This window comes from Mobula birostris, chromosome 15 (assembly GCF_030028105.1).
Source record: "Mobula birostris isolate sMobBir1 chromosome 15, sMobBir1.hap1, whole genome shotgun sequence".
Taxonomy (NCBI): Eukaryota; Metazoa; Chordata; class Chondrichthyes; order Myliobatiformes; family Myliobatidae; genus Mobula; species Mobula birostris.
The window spans coordinates 53,277,571-53,295,257 of NC_092384.1; the positions used below are offsets into that span (position 1 = coordinate 53,277,571).

At 39.8% G+C, this 17,687-nt stretch overlaps 1 protein-coding gene across 2 annotated transcripts in view; it reads left to right on the plus strand.

Moving 5' to 3' along the window:
* Nucleotides 1–17,687, plus strand: part of wwp2 (WW domain containing E3 ubiquitin protein ligase 2) — a 188,889-nt gene that overhangs the window by 156,263 nt on the left and 14,939 nt on the right. For both annotated transcript variants that reach the window (XM_072279818.1, XM_072279817.1), the window contains exons 15-20: nucleotides 4,765–4,836; nucleotides 5,791–5,879; nucleotides 9,088–9,247; nucleotides 12,607–12,740; nucleotides 13,026–13,166; nucleotides 13,707–13,827. In XM_072279818.1, coding sequence (XP_072135919.1) covers nucleotides 4,765–4,836; nucleotides 5,791–5,879; nucleotides 9,088–9,247; nucleotides 12,607–12,740; nucleotides 13,026–13,166; nucleotides 13,707–13,827 — 717 coding nt within the window. The remainder of the gene's footprint in view (nucleotides 1–4,764; nucleotides 4,837–5,790; nucleotides 5,880–9,087; nucleotides 9,248–12,606; nucleotides 12,741–13,025; nucleotides 13,167–13,706; nucleotides 13,828–17,687) is intronic.

Sequence of the window (17,687 nt, forward strand, 5' to 3'; positions counted from 1 at the left end):
AGTATGTTGCTTTGAGAAAAGGTACAGAGCCAGAAGTTTTAAAAATTGGTAATAGCAAATAAGCTATTACTTTACATTAATCTCTTGATGTAAATATATACACACATACCTTCCTTTACTATATTGGAAAAAACAGACTTTGAATTCTTCATACCTAATCTGTGTCACCTTCTTGGTTTCCTTCCATTAAGGATGTTGGCGATTGTAGGGATGACTTACAGCAAATTGAAAAGCTTGAGCATGTGGATATTAAGAAAGAGGATGTGCTGGAGCTTTTGGAAAGCATCAAGTTGGATAAGTCACCGAGACCGGACGGGATGTACCCCAGGCTACTGTGGGAAGCGAGGGAAGAGATTGCTGAGCCTCTGGCGATGATCTTTGCATCATCAATGGGGACGGGAGAGGTTCCGGACGATTGGAGGATTGCAGATGTTGTTTCCTTATTCAAGAAAGGGAGTAGGGATAACCCAGGAAATTATAGACTAGTGAGCCTTACTCCAGCGGTTGGTAAGCTGATGGAAAAGATCCTGAGAGGCAGGATTTATGAACATTTGGAGAGGCATAATATAATTAGGAATAGTCACCATAGCTTTGTCAGAAGCAGGTCGTGCCTTATGAGCCTAATTGAATTTTTTGAGGATGTGACTAAACACGTTGATGAAGGCAGAGCGGTAGATGTAGTGTTTATGGATTTTAGCAAGGCATTTAATAACGTACCCCATGCAAGACTTACTGAGAAAGTAAGGAAGCATGGGATCCAAGGGGACCTTGCTTTGTGGATCCAGAATTGGCTTGCCCACAGAAGGCAAAGAGTGGTTGTAGACGGGTCATATTCTGCATGGAGGTTGGTGACCAGTGGTGTGCCTCAGGAATCTGTTCTGGGACCCCTTCCCTATGTGATTTTTATAAATGACCTGGATAAGGAAGTGGAGGGATAGGTTAGTAAATTTGCTGATGACACAAAGGTTGGGGGTGTTGTGGATAGTGTGGAGGACTGTCAGAGTTTACAGTGGGACATTCATAGGATGCAAAACTGGGCTGAGAAGTGGCAGATGGAGATCAACCCAGATAAGTGTGAAGTGGTTCATTTTGGTAGGTCAAATATGATGGCAGAATATAGTATTAATGGTAAGGCTCTTGGCAATGTGGAGGATCAGGGGGATCTTGGGGTCCGAGTCCATAGGACACTCTAAGCAGCTGCGCAGATTGACTCTGTGGTTAAGACGGCATACGGTGCATTGGCCTTCATCAATCGTGGGATTGAGTTTAAGGGCCGAGAGGTAATGTTGCAGCTATATAGGACCCTGGTCAGACCCCACTTGGAGTACTGTGCTCAGTTCTGGTCACCTCACTACAGGAAGGATGTGGAGACTGTAGAAAGGGTGTAGAGGAGATTTACGAGGATGTTGTCTGGATTGGGGAGCATGCCTTACAAGAATAGGTTGAGTGAACTTGGCCTTTTCTCCTTGGAGTGACAGAGGATTAGAGGTGTATAATATGATGAGAGACATTGATCATGTGGATAGTCAAAGAGTTTTTCCCAGGGCTGAAATGGCTATCACAAGAGGACACAGTTTTAAGGTGCTTGGAAGTAGGTACAGAGGAGATGTCAGGGGTAAGTTTTTTACGCGGAGAGTGGTGAGCATGTGGAATGGGCTGCCGGCAATGGTGGTGGAGGCGGAAACGTTAGGATCTTTTAAGAGACTCCTGGATAGGTACATGGAGCTTAGAAAAATAGAGGGCTATGGGTAACCCTAGGTAATTCCGAAAGTAAGTACATGTTCGGCACAGCATGGTGGGCCGAAGGGCTTATATTGTGCTGTAGTTTTTCTATGTTTCTAAGCTACTGAGATAGACCAGAGAACATAACAGTGCACAACACAGGAACAGGCAACAAGCTCTTCAGCCCACTGTCTGCACTTACCACGATGCTGCTCTAACTAATCCTATCCAGCTGTATGCAGTCTGTATCCCTCTCTTCCCTGCCTGCTCGTATGTCTGTCTAAATATCTCCTAAACCTGCATTTGCTTCTACCACTTCCTCTGGAAGTGTGTTCCAGATACCTACCACTCCCTGCGTAAAACAAAACCTGTCTTTCATGTCTCCTTTAAACTTTACCCCATCACTTTAAGTTTGCAACCTCTAGTGTGTGACATTTCCACCTTGCTTAAAGGACTCTGAATATCTGCCCTATCTACATCTGTGTCATAATTTTATAAACTCCTATCAGGTTGCCCCTCAGCAGCCAGTTCTCCAGAGAAAACAACCCAAGTTTGTCCAATCTCTCCTTGATATGTTATTTACATTTACAAACGTATTACAGCTCACGAGATGGAAATGGAACTTGAGAATTTCATATTCAGGTTCATTTTATCTTATAAATAAAACCTTGGTTTTAGGTAATGCAAAAAAACAAGTTGGGGATGGGCTTGCCTCAACTCCCAAAGGCAAGGACTTGCCTTTGGCCAATAACTCACTTCCAGCTCTGACATTGGAACTGAGACCACAAATGTATTAGTGTCGCTTGAAAATACAGATCATGTTTGGTGTACGTGGCATTTTAAATACGAGTATAATGCTAAAAAAATTGTTTCTTTGCAATAGTTATTTTTTCTACGTCTTTATAAGGGATATGATAAACGTCACGTGGCTAAACAAGTCACTTTACATCGTTAAAGATAAGTCGAACTCCAATTTTTTAAGGTGCACTTGTCATAAATAAAACTTATTAAAATCTTTTTAGTGGTTTTGATTACATTGTACCTTGTCAGCCCAATATGCAGAGAGTTCAACCGTTAAGATTTTGGCATCGTTTACTACAATGGTACAAAATTGACAACTCAAAGTCTTTTGGCACTTTTGAAAACAAATGAGCCTCAGGGCCTGACTGTTGTATTTCTGGTGGCAGAGCTTGCCACTTTTAGCAGAGTTTTGCACAGCTAGTTAGGACCCATCTGGTGTGCTTGTTACGAAGGTATGTTAGAGGTTCTGACCAACGCCTTCGGGGATGGCCAGAGTGTCCCTATGTGGTATATAAATAAATTACTGCATGTACATTGAGTTACTGATACCGGCCAATTAACGTGCACCTCTACTGTCAGCTGGAGACAGTGCCTCTGGGCTGATCAGCATTCAAAAAGAAGATAGTGGAACATTGGATAAAAGCAGTATGCCCTAGAGGTAACAGGTTGGCTAGTTCCTCTACATGGTTCTAACTCCATAACCAAGTTCACAGACGACACCATGGTGGTTGGCCTGATCAGAGGGGATGACGAGACGGTCTACAGGGACGAGGTCCAACACCTGGCTGCGTGGTGTGCCGACAACAATCTGGCCCTTAACACTCAGAAGACCAAGGAGATCATTGTGGAATTCAGGCATGCCAGGAGTCACACTCACGTCCCCATCTACATCAACGGAACTGTAGTGGAGCGTGTATCAAGCTTCAAATTCTTGGTGTCCACATTTCTAATGATCTCACCTGGTCCCTGAACTCCTCCATCCTGATCAAAAAGGCGCAATAGCGCCTTTATTTCCTGTGGAGCATCAAGAAAGCTCACCTCTGTCCCAGGATACTGACGGACTTTTACCACTGTACCATTGAGAGCATACTCACCAACTGCATCTCACTGTGGTATGGCAGTTGTCCCGTATCGGACCGCAAAGCACTCCAGCGTTTGATGAAAACTGCCCAGCGGATTATCGGCACCCAATTACCCACCATTGAGAACATCTACCATAAACGCTGCCTGGGCGGGGCGAAAAGCATTATCAAGTCCTTACCATGGACTTTTTATTCTCCTCCCATCCAGTAGGTGCTACAGGAGCCTCTTCTTCCCTGAGGCTATAAGGCTGTGACCCTGCTGAACCTCACATCACAGCACTAAGTGGTATTGCATCCGTATTGTATTGTCTCAGTACTTTTATATTTGTGTGCTGTAGCACTTACTTTTTATTCGCAGTTATTATGTAAATAACACTATTCTTTGCATTTCTGGTCAGAAGCTAACTGCATTTCATTGGCTTTGTATCTGTACTCAGCATAATGACAATAAAGTTGAATCTAATCTAATCTAATCTGATCTAATCTAATAAATATCATCTGTCCCAAAGAGGTGCTGTAGAAAAATTTGTGTGCAGGAATTTTAGTTGAAGATTGGCATGCTGCTTCCAGAGACAGGTCCTGTGTACATACATCTATTGATGCTTCTGGACACATCTTCAGTGATGTTCCTGGAATCATCGGGTGTTTCGGGTCTTTCAACATCATACAACCTCCTCCAGGTGACCCAGCCGGGGCTGATCAGACCCCAGCTTGTGTCCAGATGGCTAGTTACTTATGACTCCATGGCTCCCCTCTTTTGAGCCACAGCCATCTTGAGGCCCTCTCTGCCGCATCGGTGGCTCTCCTCTTCCTCTCTCCCTCGATGCCCAAAATGCTGAAGGCTCTAACTAAAGAACAGGCTACGAATCCCCTACAACCAACCTCCACTGGGAGACACCTCGCTCTCCATCCAGCCTGCTGACAGTTGCTGACCAGTCCTGCATACTTGGGAGTTTCCTTTCAAAGACCTCTTCCAAGCTATCTTCCCATGGGACTGTCAGCTCCAGCAGCACCACTTGCTTAGTAGACTCAGACACTAAGACAATGTCTGGTCGCAGGGTGGTGGTTAAACAGAACAGTTTATTGTATGCTATCAGCATGGAATTTTTATGGTTTAATTAATGTATCTTTGATAAGTGTTATTTGTTTTTTTTTTCAGTCTAATGCATTACCAAGTCATGTTAAAATCAGTGTCTCCAGACAAACTTTATTTGAGGATTCCTTTCAACAGGTAACAAACTATTTTAAGTATCAAAATCTGATATTGAAGGGTGCATACAAAATTAAATATGTGAGCTGAATCTGGACTTATTTTCTTACAAGTACCTCGAAATTAGCATGTAGGTATTGTTGTGTATTTGAAAGTACACAGGTACACTTGAATAGAATCGACAAACAGATTTAACCAGCCTCATCTCACCACCGCCTACTAATCTGGTGACCATTACAGTGATGAGCTTGAAACTTGAAACAGCTAGGTTACATCAAGAGCCATTGAATAAGACATGTTGTGTACCTGATATTGGAAAATGTTGTCTTGCTCACCTAGAGGCTGAGTAGAATAGCACATATGTTTGAGGAGTCAATCAGGTAGTGACTATAATTGCATTTTAAAGTAAAATGTTCAGATATGGTCCTTCAGATACGTAGTCTGAGAGAAGTTCCTTTTACTGTTTTCTTTTTCTCACATCTGGTTCAAGTTGGCTTATCAAAAATCTCTATTTACTTTTAGCCATGGCTTGATTTCAACTGATGAAAACTGCCTGAAAATTTATGTTCTGGTTAACTCTTGCCAAGATAACTAATACTCTCCTTACAATCCACAATTTTTACTTTGTAGCCATTCTACTCCCCTTTTTCATTGGGCTCAATAATATTCTTAAACCATTAGGGAAAAAAATAATACCATTATTGTGTGGATAAGTGGAATCATGACAATATAATCATTATTATAGTTCTTTATATGTTACTTTTAATAACAGAGAAAGTAGAAATGTGCGTTCTCTGAAACATTACACTTTTAGGTCTTCATTGGAAAATAGAATTCTTGAATTTAGATTAGACAGGAAATTGAAATGAAATTGCCACACTTTTTGCATATTTATTGTACATATAAGGTGACAGATAAAAGGTCCTGAAATTAATTTCTGAGCAATCTTTCATTTAAAAAAAATTTCCTCTACAGATAATGAATATGAAGCCATATGACTTGCGCCGTCGATTGTACATAATAATGCGTGGAGAGGAGGGTTTGGATTATGGAGGTATAGCAAGGTGAGTAGTTCCCACAGTTGGGTAACATTTGCTTCCTGCCAACTGGGCACGGCTGGCATCACTTTCCCTTTGGAGTCACAACAGGCTAAAGCGTATAGTACAGTACAGTATGTAGTAATGAGAGGGGGCAACAATGTTGTGGTCATTCACGTGCATTGTAAAATGACAGATTGGACAAGTGATACTGTTGTTCAGAATTTTTCTCAGCAATTTCATGACGGGGCTTCTGACCCACCAATACGATCCAATGAATTTACAAAAGTTCCCTTTTGCCATTTAGGGTCCAGGAGACTTTTGTTCAGTAAATTCTTTCTGGACAGTCAAGTGATAGTATTGGGACTACCCAGGTGATGTGCGAAGCCAGCAGACAGTCCTCAGTAAAATCCACACTCATCACTCAATTCAAATATTTTCTGATTGATGAAGTTTAAGTGTAAATGCTCATATTTAACTTTAGTCTCTTGCACGTGAAGAATTAAATTGCATTATTAAGTTTCATATTGCAGTTCAGTTTCTGAATTCTGTTTGCAACTATTTATTTGGCGCCGTAACAAAATGTTCACCTACTGCCAATCACAAGGCTCTTACTTAAAGGAGCCGATCATAAATAAGGTGTACATTTCCTTTTAAGTTCTGATGAATGCCTCTTTAATTCTCCAAGATGCTGCATTCCTTGCCTTTTAAACATTTAAGTGTGTCCCTTTCCTGGCAGGTATAACCCAAAGCAGATTAATGAGGTGGTACATTCTGGTTTTTTAAGGAATTATATGTCAATGGGCGAATAATTGAATTTCTACTGTATTGCAAAGTAAATTAAGAATGCTTATAAGATGTGGAATATTTACATATCATGTTTAATTGCGATTCATACATTTTGATTTCTGAAAGTAAGCTCACAGTCACTGACATGATTATTTTATTAAAATATTTCCTCCTAATTAACTGTTGTTTGTTGCTCCACTGTAAGTGTTGCATCATTTTTCTTAACTATGCATCTATATTTTAATTTTTTCCCGTACATTTAGTGTTGGGCAGTTTTCTAATAATTCTTGTCAAATAATACATAACTCTACAGTATCACTTGATATTTAAAGTCAAGTCATTGTTTTACAGTGTTTACCTACATGAAAGCTGATGAACACTACTTCAAAACATATTGCAAGAAATTTGGTAAATGCTGGTGCCTGATAAGGTGTTTCAATTTGATGAGAGAAAACTAATTTTCAAGGACTTTTTTTTGAATAACATGCAAAATGTCTTTGCACAGTACTGCTGCTGAAGAACAACAAATTTCATAACATACATTATGTCAGTGATAGTGAATCTGATTCTGATTCATTATACCAACTGATGAAAAAACAATTTACTTTCCAAACTGCAATAATTGCTGATGGACTTTAGGTGTCTTGTTTTTGAATACACCGTATATTAATTTTATTTTAAAATTCCAAGGTGCATACTGAATTCTTGCTGGTGGTTTGTTGCATGAAACTCTAATGAAATCATAATTAGAAGCTGCAATTAAAAGTAAAATATTAAAAGTAAATATCTTTTGATATATTGTTTCTGTTATTTATTAATTTAAACTGGTCATCAGAAGAGAAATTGTGCAGAATTCAATATGGTATGTTTTCCTTAACAGTGCAGCTTCTAATGTGAGCCACATTTCTGGGACTGCTTATTTTACTTATATTTGCAAAGTTGCTATCTTTCTTGGTGGATGGAGTATCTGTACTATTTTGAGCTCCGGTCATCTCTTCATGCAGCCTCTTTCCTCTGTGACCTACCAGTGGTTTTACCCTATGGTAGGTTACGTCATGCTGTTCTACCACAGGGTAGAACCACGGACAGGCTGCTGAGAATCTTCCTGCATCGGTGGAATTCACTTGTCTTTATGCTGTGGTTCCTTGTTCCTCCATGACTTAACTGTGCTCAGCAGATAAGCTGTAACTCTATTCCGTTGACAGTAATGTGAAGCATGTGGATATATATATAAATTCATCCTATCAAGAGATAAGCAGGATGGAAAATTTTATATTTGACAATTCTACCAGATTAAAGATAAAAATAATTATTGTTGCAATCAAATCAGTTTTTAATTTCTGCTAATCCTTTGAGAAATGGAAAGTGATTGTGTTCACTTTGCACATTGCCTGAAACAGGCTATTTACCGAACACAGCCTGTAAGGTGACTACCTTCCATGCCTCAGATTGAGCCACTGTATGGATATTCCTACAGAACAATCTAATCTCTGGTCTTCCCTTCCATTGGCTGTGCTTGGAAACTTGACTAAATTGGGAAATTGTGTGAGACTCTGGCACAAATGAGCAGATATGCAGCTCCACCAATTAGCTTAGTCATCTACTTTAAACCTGCATTAATTTAAATAAAACATATGCAGTGGTATTGAAGTGACATGAAGGTGGAAAACAGAGTTCTAAAGTCAATACCAAGCCAGGCGATAGCACAAGAATTTACTTACTCAGTAATCCTACGTACATAAGATTATTCCTTTGAATATGGAGCCAGAGCACCAACACACTCTAAATTAATATTGAATCTTATTTAACTGAGGCGTAGCTCAGGATATGCAAAATATGAAATTACAACACTGGGGAGTTGATGCAACGTATAGAGAATGGGACTAATTTAAGGTTAGTGTAAGTGGGTGTCTCATGGTCAATGCAGTCTTGGTGGGCTGGATGACCCATTTCCATCCTGTATCTCTCTCGAATTCCAAGAATACTGTTCTGTGGTAAAGACGGACTTATCCTTAATGCAGAGAAAAACTTTTGCTGTGCATTTAAATATTTGTATCTGACATGGGAATCTGTGGTGCTTGCTATTCACTGTCCACTGTGAAAGTGGCTTTATGTATAATGGAGAGGGAGAGTTTCTGAGCTTTTAATTTGTTTACTATTTCTGCAATTGTACATAAATTGGAGCAATTACTAGAGAACTCTGTCAGTTGAATTGCTGCAATATTAGACAAATCATTGTTTCTGAGTAAAGATATGGATAACATGCAGTTTATATGCATCAAAAATAGAGAAGAGCTATTAATTTTTGTATGCAGAAGTGTGTGGTGAAAAAACAATTCATGCAAATATATTTTAATATTTGAATATCAAAGGATAAGTTCTGCTTTTGACACAATTTTAGTTAAAGTTTCAACATTTATTATTGGAGTTTATTATTATTCCATAGAGAATGGTTTTTCCTGCTTTCCCATGAAGTTCTCAATCCAATGTACTGCTTGTTTGAATACGCTGGAAAAAACAACTACTGTTTGCAGATAAACCCTGCATCATCAATTAATCCAGATCACCTGACCTATTTCCGTTTTATTGGGAGGTTCATAGCAATGGTAAGTCCTGTGAAAGAAGTAACTAAAATGTAGCACAAATATATGCCTATGCTCAAAATACCATGCATGGAACTTGTATAGTTTGGAAACAAAGTGGAACCCGTGTAGTGACATTTATGTCTTAAGAACAACCCACAATATATTGCAACCAATAAGCACTGTTGTAATGTTTAAAAATTAAGTAGCAATTTCTGCACTGCATAGCACTGGTGAAATAGATTTTGTTAGTAATTAAGTAGTTTGAATGTAGACTGGGATCCTGCAATGACCTCTTTGGTCTTCAGATAAAGCCAAGGATTATTTTGGTCCAAAGAAATGAGCTAGCAAAATAACAGTATAGATTAACAGGATAGATTATTTATCAAATTCCTGAGTGAGGTTTGAATCCACATCCTTCTATTTCAGGTGAGATAATACCATGGAGCTGTGAATCACATACATGCCTTCTAGCACAAGCACTATAATTGTATTGCAAATGAACTGGATTGATCTTTCAATGCTTTTCCATCGTCAAAAATATGTGTCCAATGACAGGTTTCCTGCAACAAAGTTGAAGTTGCAAGTTACTGTGAATGTTGCCTTCCACTTTACTTGTCTTCACTCCCTTCCATGGTGAACTACACTAAATTTGTTTCTTAAATACCAAATCTATTAAAGAGTATGCTTAGACTGTAATGATTTCATTTGGTGCTATCCCTAATTATTTTAATCAATCCTCTGATTCTTCAAGTGCTTTACTGATGCCTTATTGATTGTTATACCAAACCATATGTCTCTAGACATACTTTGCCTTACTTTACAAAGTTATGTATTGTAATGTATTTCTTTTGTAAATTATTTATGGGGAACACTGCTTGGATGATCATCTCATGGCTGCCACAATGTTATGTGAATGGCGAGGTTCTCTTTATCCTGGGACTGTGATTGATCTGTTTTATCTGTTTGTCAACTGTTCAAAAGCCTGAAGCATCATGTTTGTATCAACAGGTTTTCAATTTACCAGTGAACTTAACAAGTTTACCCACCATCTCTTTCCTCGGTAGTTTATATTCTTGAATTGAATTGAATTGACTTTATTTCTCACATCCTTCACATACATGAGGAGTAAAAAAACTTTACATTATGTCTCCATCTAAATGTGCAATGTGCAATTTATAGTAATTTGTAATAAATAGTATGTACAACAGGACAGTCAATATAACATAGAAATACAATTGTATCAGCGCGAATTAATCAGTCTGATGGCCTGGTTGAAGAAGCTGTCCTAGAGCTGTAGTACCATTTCCCGGATGGTAGCAGCTGGAATAGATTGTAGTTGGGGTGACTCGGGTCCCCAATGACCCTCCGGGCCCTTTTTACACACCTGTCACTGTAAATGTCCTGAATCATGAGAAGTTCACATCTACAGGTGTGCTGGGCTATCCACACCACTCTCTGCAGAGTCCTGCTACTGAGGGAAGTACAGTTCCCATACCAGACAGTGATGCAGTCAGTCAGGGTGCTCTCAATTGTGCCCCTGTAGAAAGTTCTTAGGATTTGGGGACTCATGCCAAACTTCTTCAACCGTCTGAGGTGAAAGAGGCACTGTTGTGCTTTTCTCACCACACAGCTAGTATGTACAGATCACGTGAGATCCTCGGTGATGTGTATGCCAAGGAACTTAAAGCGGTTTACCCTCTCAACCCCAGATCCATTGATGTCAATAGGGGTTAGCCTGTCTCCATTCCTCCTGTAGTCCACAACCAGCTCCTTTATTTTTGTGACATTGAGGGAGAGGTTGTTTTCTTGACACCACTGTGTCAGGGTGATGACTTCTTCTCTATAGGCTGCGTCATTATTATTTGAGGTAAGGCCAATCGATGTAGTATTGTCAGCAAATGTAATTAGCACATTGGAGCTGTGGGTGGCGACAGAGTCATGGGTATACAGAGAGTAAAGGAGGTAGCTTAGGACACAGCACTGAGGGGCACCTGTGTTGAGCGTCAGAGGGGCAGAGGTGAGGGAGCCCACTCTTAGCACCTGCTGGCAATCTGACAGGAAGTCTAGGATCAAGCTGCACAAGGCGGAGTGAAGGCCGAGGTCTCTGCGTTGAGCAGCTCGATCCTGGACTTCCTGTCAGATGTGTAAGGACAGTGTGCAGAGCTGTGGTATTGCGTCATCTGTCGATCGGTTGTGTAAGTAGGCAAATTGTCAGGGGTCCTGTGTGTGGTAGCATGCTGCAGATGTCGTCCTTGACCAGCCTCTCAAAGCATTTGCTTATTATTGAGGTGAGTGCGACAGGACATCTGTCGTTCAGACTGTTACCTTGGTCTTTTTAGGTATAGGGACAATGTTGTAGGAGGGCACTCTACACTGGGAGAGGGAGAGATTAAAATGTCTGTAAACACAGCTGCCAGTTGTGCTGCACACATCCTGAGTACTTATCCCGGGATGCCGTCCGGTCCCGCAGCTTTGTGACTGTCCACTCATTGGAAACACCTGCGTACTTCAGCCTCAGAGATGACCAAGATGCAGGTCACTTCAGCGGCTCTCCTCGGGGCCTCAGTGTTGGCAACATCGAACTGAGCGTAAAAAGATTTGGCTCATCTGGGAGAGAGGCAGCGATGTTGGCAGCACCATTGCGCTTAGCATTGACGTTTGCTATGGTCTGCAGACCTTGCCATAAGCTGCGTGTGTTGTAGGTGGAGAGTTGTGTCTGAATATTGTTGTTTCGCTGCCTTGATGACTTTGCGTAGATCGTAGCTGCATTTCTTGAGTTCCTGTTGGTTACCGGCAATGAGCTAAGCCTACTTGACTCGTTACTTGACATGCATTACTGAATGAGCAGAATATTTTAGCAGATAAATATTGGGAAGACCAGTTTTTTCCATAGTCATTGATTCAAACATTCTCTTCAGTTGTCTGTTATCTAAACCTGAATCAGACATTTTAGAACCTAGTTGTCATAGTTGATCTGAAAACGAGCTTTTGATCTCTATCTCGACCTCTATAATAATGCCTTCTCCAGCTTCACCCAATTGCCAAAATCACCAAAACCATCATCCATGCCTTTATTACCAAAACATTCACCAATACTATCTGTCAACTCAATCTCTTTAAAAGCTCCAACTCTCTATGATACCTTCATCTCCTCAATTCAGGTTTCTTAAAAATCCATGATTTTAGTCTCCCTACCATAATCTTAAATGTTTTCATCTGCCATCATTCTAGCCTCATGATATTGCAGCTTTGACTACTGCATGAGAGAATCTCAGAAGGGATCTGGGAACACTTGTTGGAAGCCCTGGTGGAAACTGAATGCTTTGCACTTTTCTTTGACCTGTATTATTAAAAAAGTGACAGTTTTTGTTTTGTTCTAGGCACTTTACCATGGTAAATTTATTGATACAGGATTCACCTTGCCATTTTATAAAAGAATGTTGAATAAAAATCCCACCATGAAAGACTTGGAATCAATTGATCCAGAATTCTACAACTCTCTGCTGTGGATCAAGTAAATATTTGATATTATTTAGCTTTTATGTGAACAAACAGACCAGCTGATTGCAAAATTATTGATACTATGTTTTCATATACCATAAAATTTGCAGAAATTATTAGAATATTATTTTTCTATTTTGATTGCTATGGGAAAATATATCTGGATATAATTTCACAGAGGGCAGGGTATTGCAAAAATTTGTAATTGATTCAGGAAACGGGAAATCAATACAGTATTGAGGGGATGGAAATCCTTGTGCTTTTTTTAAAAAATCCGTTTAATACTTTTCTCTTTCAGGGAAAACAATATAGAAGAGTGCGGCTTAGAGCTGTATTTTGCACAGGATATGGAAATATTGGGGAAAGTAACAACTCATGAGCTGAAGAAAGATGGAGAAAATATTATGGTCATTGAAGAAAATAAGGAGGAGTATATGAGGTTAACTATAATTCTATATCTTGGATTTTAGTTTGGAAATTTTTGTTTTTCATTTTTTTAGATCAGCAGGGAGAATTAAACTAGGTACAATGTAAAATATGCTGTATTGAAAAAATACATATTGCATCAAATCAGCATTATTTTATATAGTTTGGTTTCTTATCTGCCCGGCTTTTCTGTTAATCATTATATATTTGACTCAATTTTCTATATTCTAGTCCAAAGAAAAATATATAAATTAACAAAAGAGAAGAATATTAGGAACACCAAATTGGAAGCAAGCCAGCTGCAATGTCTTAGATGCCAGTTTTTTGAAACAATGTGTTATTTTGGAAGATTTTCATAGAATCATGCCTGCTTCGTTTTCCATCACGACTATCTCTATGCCATTCCTCTCTTTGGCAGTGGAGCTGATTCCCATAAATGTAAAGCTGTTTTTCAATCCACTGCTGCCAAGACCCATCAGTAGACATAATTTGCCTTAGTCACTGTCAAATATTTACAGGAACCCGTGTTCATTTGTGCTTGCTTTCTTGTTAGGTTGCTGACCGACTGGAGATTCACCCGTGGAGTCGAGGAACAAACCAAAGCTTTCTTGGATGGTTTCAATGAGGTGGTGCCTTTAGAATGGCTGCGGTATTTTGATGAAAAGGAACTAGAGGTAAAAGTCTGCAGCCATACTCACTTAATCTAATGTAAGATCAATGCAGTGGAAACCAATTAATCCATCTGTGAAACAAATACTTGTTTCAATAGCTCTGTAGCAAACAAGTTTTAAAGGCAGCACTCAAATCCATGGGGCTGATGCTCTTATTTTTCACTCAACAATCCATTTGACAGTTTGAAAATTAAATTCTACTTTCTATTTCCTTTACTTCAATAGATTATTTTTATTATATTTGAAGATTTGAAGATTTAAAGGATTCCTTAGCTATTTGGATTCCCCTCTGAAGCAGGCAGTTGTCCTATACTTACAGATTGTTTTGTATTGGACTGAATCTTTCTGGCTGCTGATGGCCTTCCTGAAAGTAACCACCAGTGCTCAGCCATACAGTGGAGTGAAGTCCTGGCCTTGATGCATTAACTGTTCACTTACAGAGCGACAGGTATTCCATGTGGAGTGTCAGAGTAGAACACAGTCTCACCATTCAGATCCTGTGCTTGGTTAGACCCAAGATCTGAGATCTCAGTAATTTCATTGGGGATTCTCTGTAGGTTAGAAAGCAAATTTACTTTAATTTGTTGTTTCTAATTGTGTGTTTTATAGAAAAAGAAAATAATAAATCTGTTTTAATTAATTTGATTAGTTTTCAAATGTCTTGGAACAACAACAGTCAGGAATGGGATGGTAAGTAGTGGCAATATTTGCACTCCAGAAGTGCAAGGCAGTAACAGTCTCCAAACAAAAGGAGAGCCAAACTGCCTACCAGTCACATTCAGCAGCATATCCAAGTGGGTCACCATTGACCAGGAAGTATACTGGATTGGCCAAGCAAAAACTGTGATGAGAAGAGGAGATCAGAGTCTGGCTATTCTTAAACAAGTGACACATCCCAACATCCCAAGGGCCTTCCACTATTTGCAAGACAAAAGTCAGAAGTTTGATGGAATACTCTTCTCGCCTGGATGAGTGCAGTGTCAAGAAAACATATGGAACTCAGAACTATCCAGAAGGTGCTGGAGGAACTCAGCAGGGCAGGCAACATCTATGGAGAGGAATAAAGGGTTGATGTTTCGGCCCTAGACAAAGCAGACCTCTTGATTTGCATCCTATCAACCAACTAAACGTTAATTCCCTCCACCACTATTACACAGTAGTTGCTGTGCATATAATTTACAAAATATACTGTAGTTGTTTGCCCAAATTACTCTGACACAACCTCATAAACTCCAGATCTCTACTACCTCCAAGAAGGGCAAGGTCAGTGGGCACCTGTAACAGCCACTACTTACAGGTTCCCCTCCAAGCATTCTAACGTGGAAATATATAACTGGTGCTTCATTGTTGCTAGCTCTAAATCCAGGAACTCTCAACCCAGCAGAACTGTGGGAGTACCTTAAATGTGAGGGCGGCTTGTTTAAAGTGCTTCACCGAAGAGGCACTTAGGGTAGGCAATAAATAATGGTCTTGCCAGAAATGCCCTGATCCTGAAAAGGTATTTTAAAAAAATGAATAAACTGTTAAATTGAATGGATGACTCGTGATAAACCTGGCCTCATAGAGTACTACAGGACAGAAACAGGCCCTTTGGCCCATCTAGTCCGTGCCAAACCATTAAGCTGCCTCGTCCCATCCACCTGCACCGGAACCATACCCCTCCATACCCCTCCCATCCTTGTACCTATCCAAATTTCTCTTCAGTGTTTGTTGAAATCGAATCCATATCCACCTTTTCAGCTGGCAGCTTGTTCCACACTCTCACTGCCCTCTGAGTGAAGAGATTTCCCCTAGTATTCCCCTTAAACAAGTCACCTTTCACACTTAACCCGTGGCCTCCCCCTCTCGCCTCACCCAGACTCTGTGGAAAAAGCCTGTTTGCATTTCCCCTATTTCTGCAGCTCATAATTTGGTATACCTCTGTCAAATCACCCTTCATCTCTGGAGCGTAACAGAATGAGGACAGATTTGATAGTCATATCACAACTGCTATATTCCCTTTATCTAATCCATCCCTGTACAATTTCTCCGAAACTTAACACAGATTTGTTTTTGGTTTCCCAGTCCCAGACAAAGGCATTTGACCTGTAATACTTGTTTCTATTTATGCAGATGTTACCTGACCTGCAGTGTGTTCCACATTTTTGATTTTTATTATAAATAAATTAGCTGAGTGAGGAATAAGATTGCTATGAATAGTGGGACATACTATGTGTTCTATGTTAATAGAAATACAGTCAGAAATTATTCCATTAAAGGGATATCTAGCCCCTTCATATTTTTATACGTCTTATAATTAAGTATTCTTTCAACCTCTTCTGTTTGGAAAAAAACAATCCTTGCTTATTCAGCCTTTCTTCGGCTTAAATGTTCAGGATGAGTGCCAGAAAATGAATAATGTGTTAATAACATTAAGAGTGAATAACCATGGCGAAAAATAATCCTGACACAAAGGAATAAGAAGTATGTAGCTTTTGGTGTCAGTCCAATTGGTCAACATAGTCCAGTTTATATATAATTGCTCCTGATGGGAGGAGTAGAGAGGTGGAAACAGTCTCAGATACATTATAGACAATTTTTGCGTCTTGAAATGTGCAACATTCTCTTTGGATATTGAGGTATTCTCCCTCATTCACCTTCACCTAGAATTACATTCGGAAAAAGCAGTTACACTAGCAAATAGATAGGGTCTACTTTGTTAGTCAGTTCAATTTGCCCACTATGTTGCTGGTGTTTAGGGTAGCAATGCTGGTCCTCCATCTCTGGCCGTGTTCAGGGCTGCCTTCATCATGTCAGTAGCTTCCTCTCAGTTTTCACCACTGTCATTCATGCATAATTTGGGTGGAGACTCAAGAAAACAGTTGCACTCAAATGTGGAAGGATTCTTAATTGCTGTTTTACTGGTCAGGGTTGTTGACCCTGAGCTGAACCCCCGAACCTGGAGGACTGGTGGATCACTTAGTCTGGCCTCTACCCTTTGACCTGTTTGACATGGGTGACCCTACCAAGAACCAAAGCATAAAGCCCTGACTCCAGCCAACATGGCCCTCCAGGTCATTGAGGCACGCAAGCCTCCAAACCCCCAAACCCCCAAACCCCGGACAAGGTTGTGGTCCACTTGGAGGACTTTGTTAGTATTTGATGATATTTCATTTCATTTTGGATCTTTATCCAGGTTAGGCCAGAACTTTCAACATAGTGGGTGCTGAAGGCTAATGACAGCCACCGCAACCCTAGGAAGTCCAAGTGTAACACTGGTTAGTTTAAAAATGCATTGGAAGATTGGTTTCTTTCACCTTCTTAGTTTTCCATTCACCAGAAGTATAAATTACTTGTTGACCTTTCAATTAAGATCTGTATTTGTTTTGTATCATCAGATCTTAATTCACTTCAGCTGGGACTCTGCTGGGTATAGTAGCTAATGCTTTGGAATTCAGTGTAGCATTTCCTGGGGGCTATAAATACATGAAGTGCAATTGATATCTTAATTTGCCATCTTCAAAAAGCTATGATTTTAATCCTAGAAATAACATTCCAGGGATAAAGAATTTTAGCCCTCTGGTAAATTTTATTTATTTTTCTCCATGTGAATGATGTGCATAGAAAAAGATAATGTAGTTATTAGGTAGTGTACTTCCTGTACAGTATATTAAAATGAAAGATCAAGCCACTAATGTGTTTATATATCTTATATATAAACATGTAATATATAAATATGTAATATATGTTTATATATATTTATAAGAACGGCACAGTAGTGTAGTGGTGAGCACAATGTACAGTACCAGTGACCAGGGTTCAATTCCCACTGCTGCCTGTAAGGAGTTTATATGTTCTCCCTGTGAGGGTGTGGGTTTCCTCGG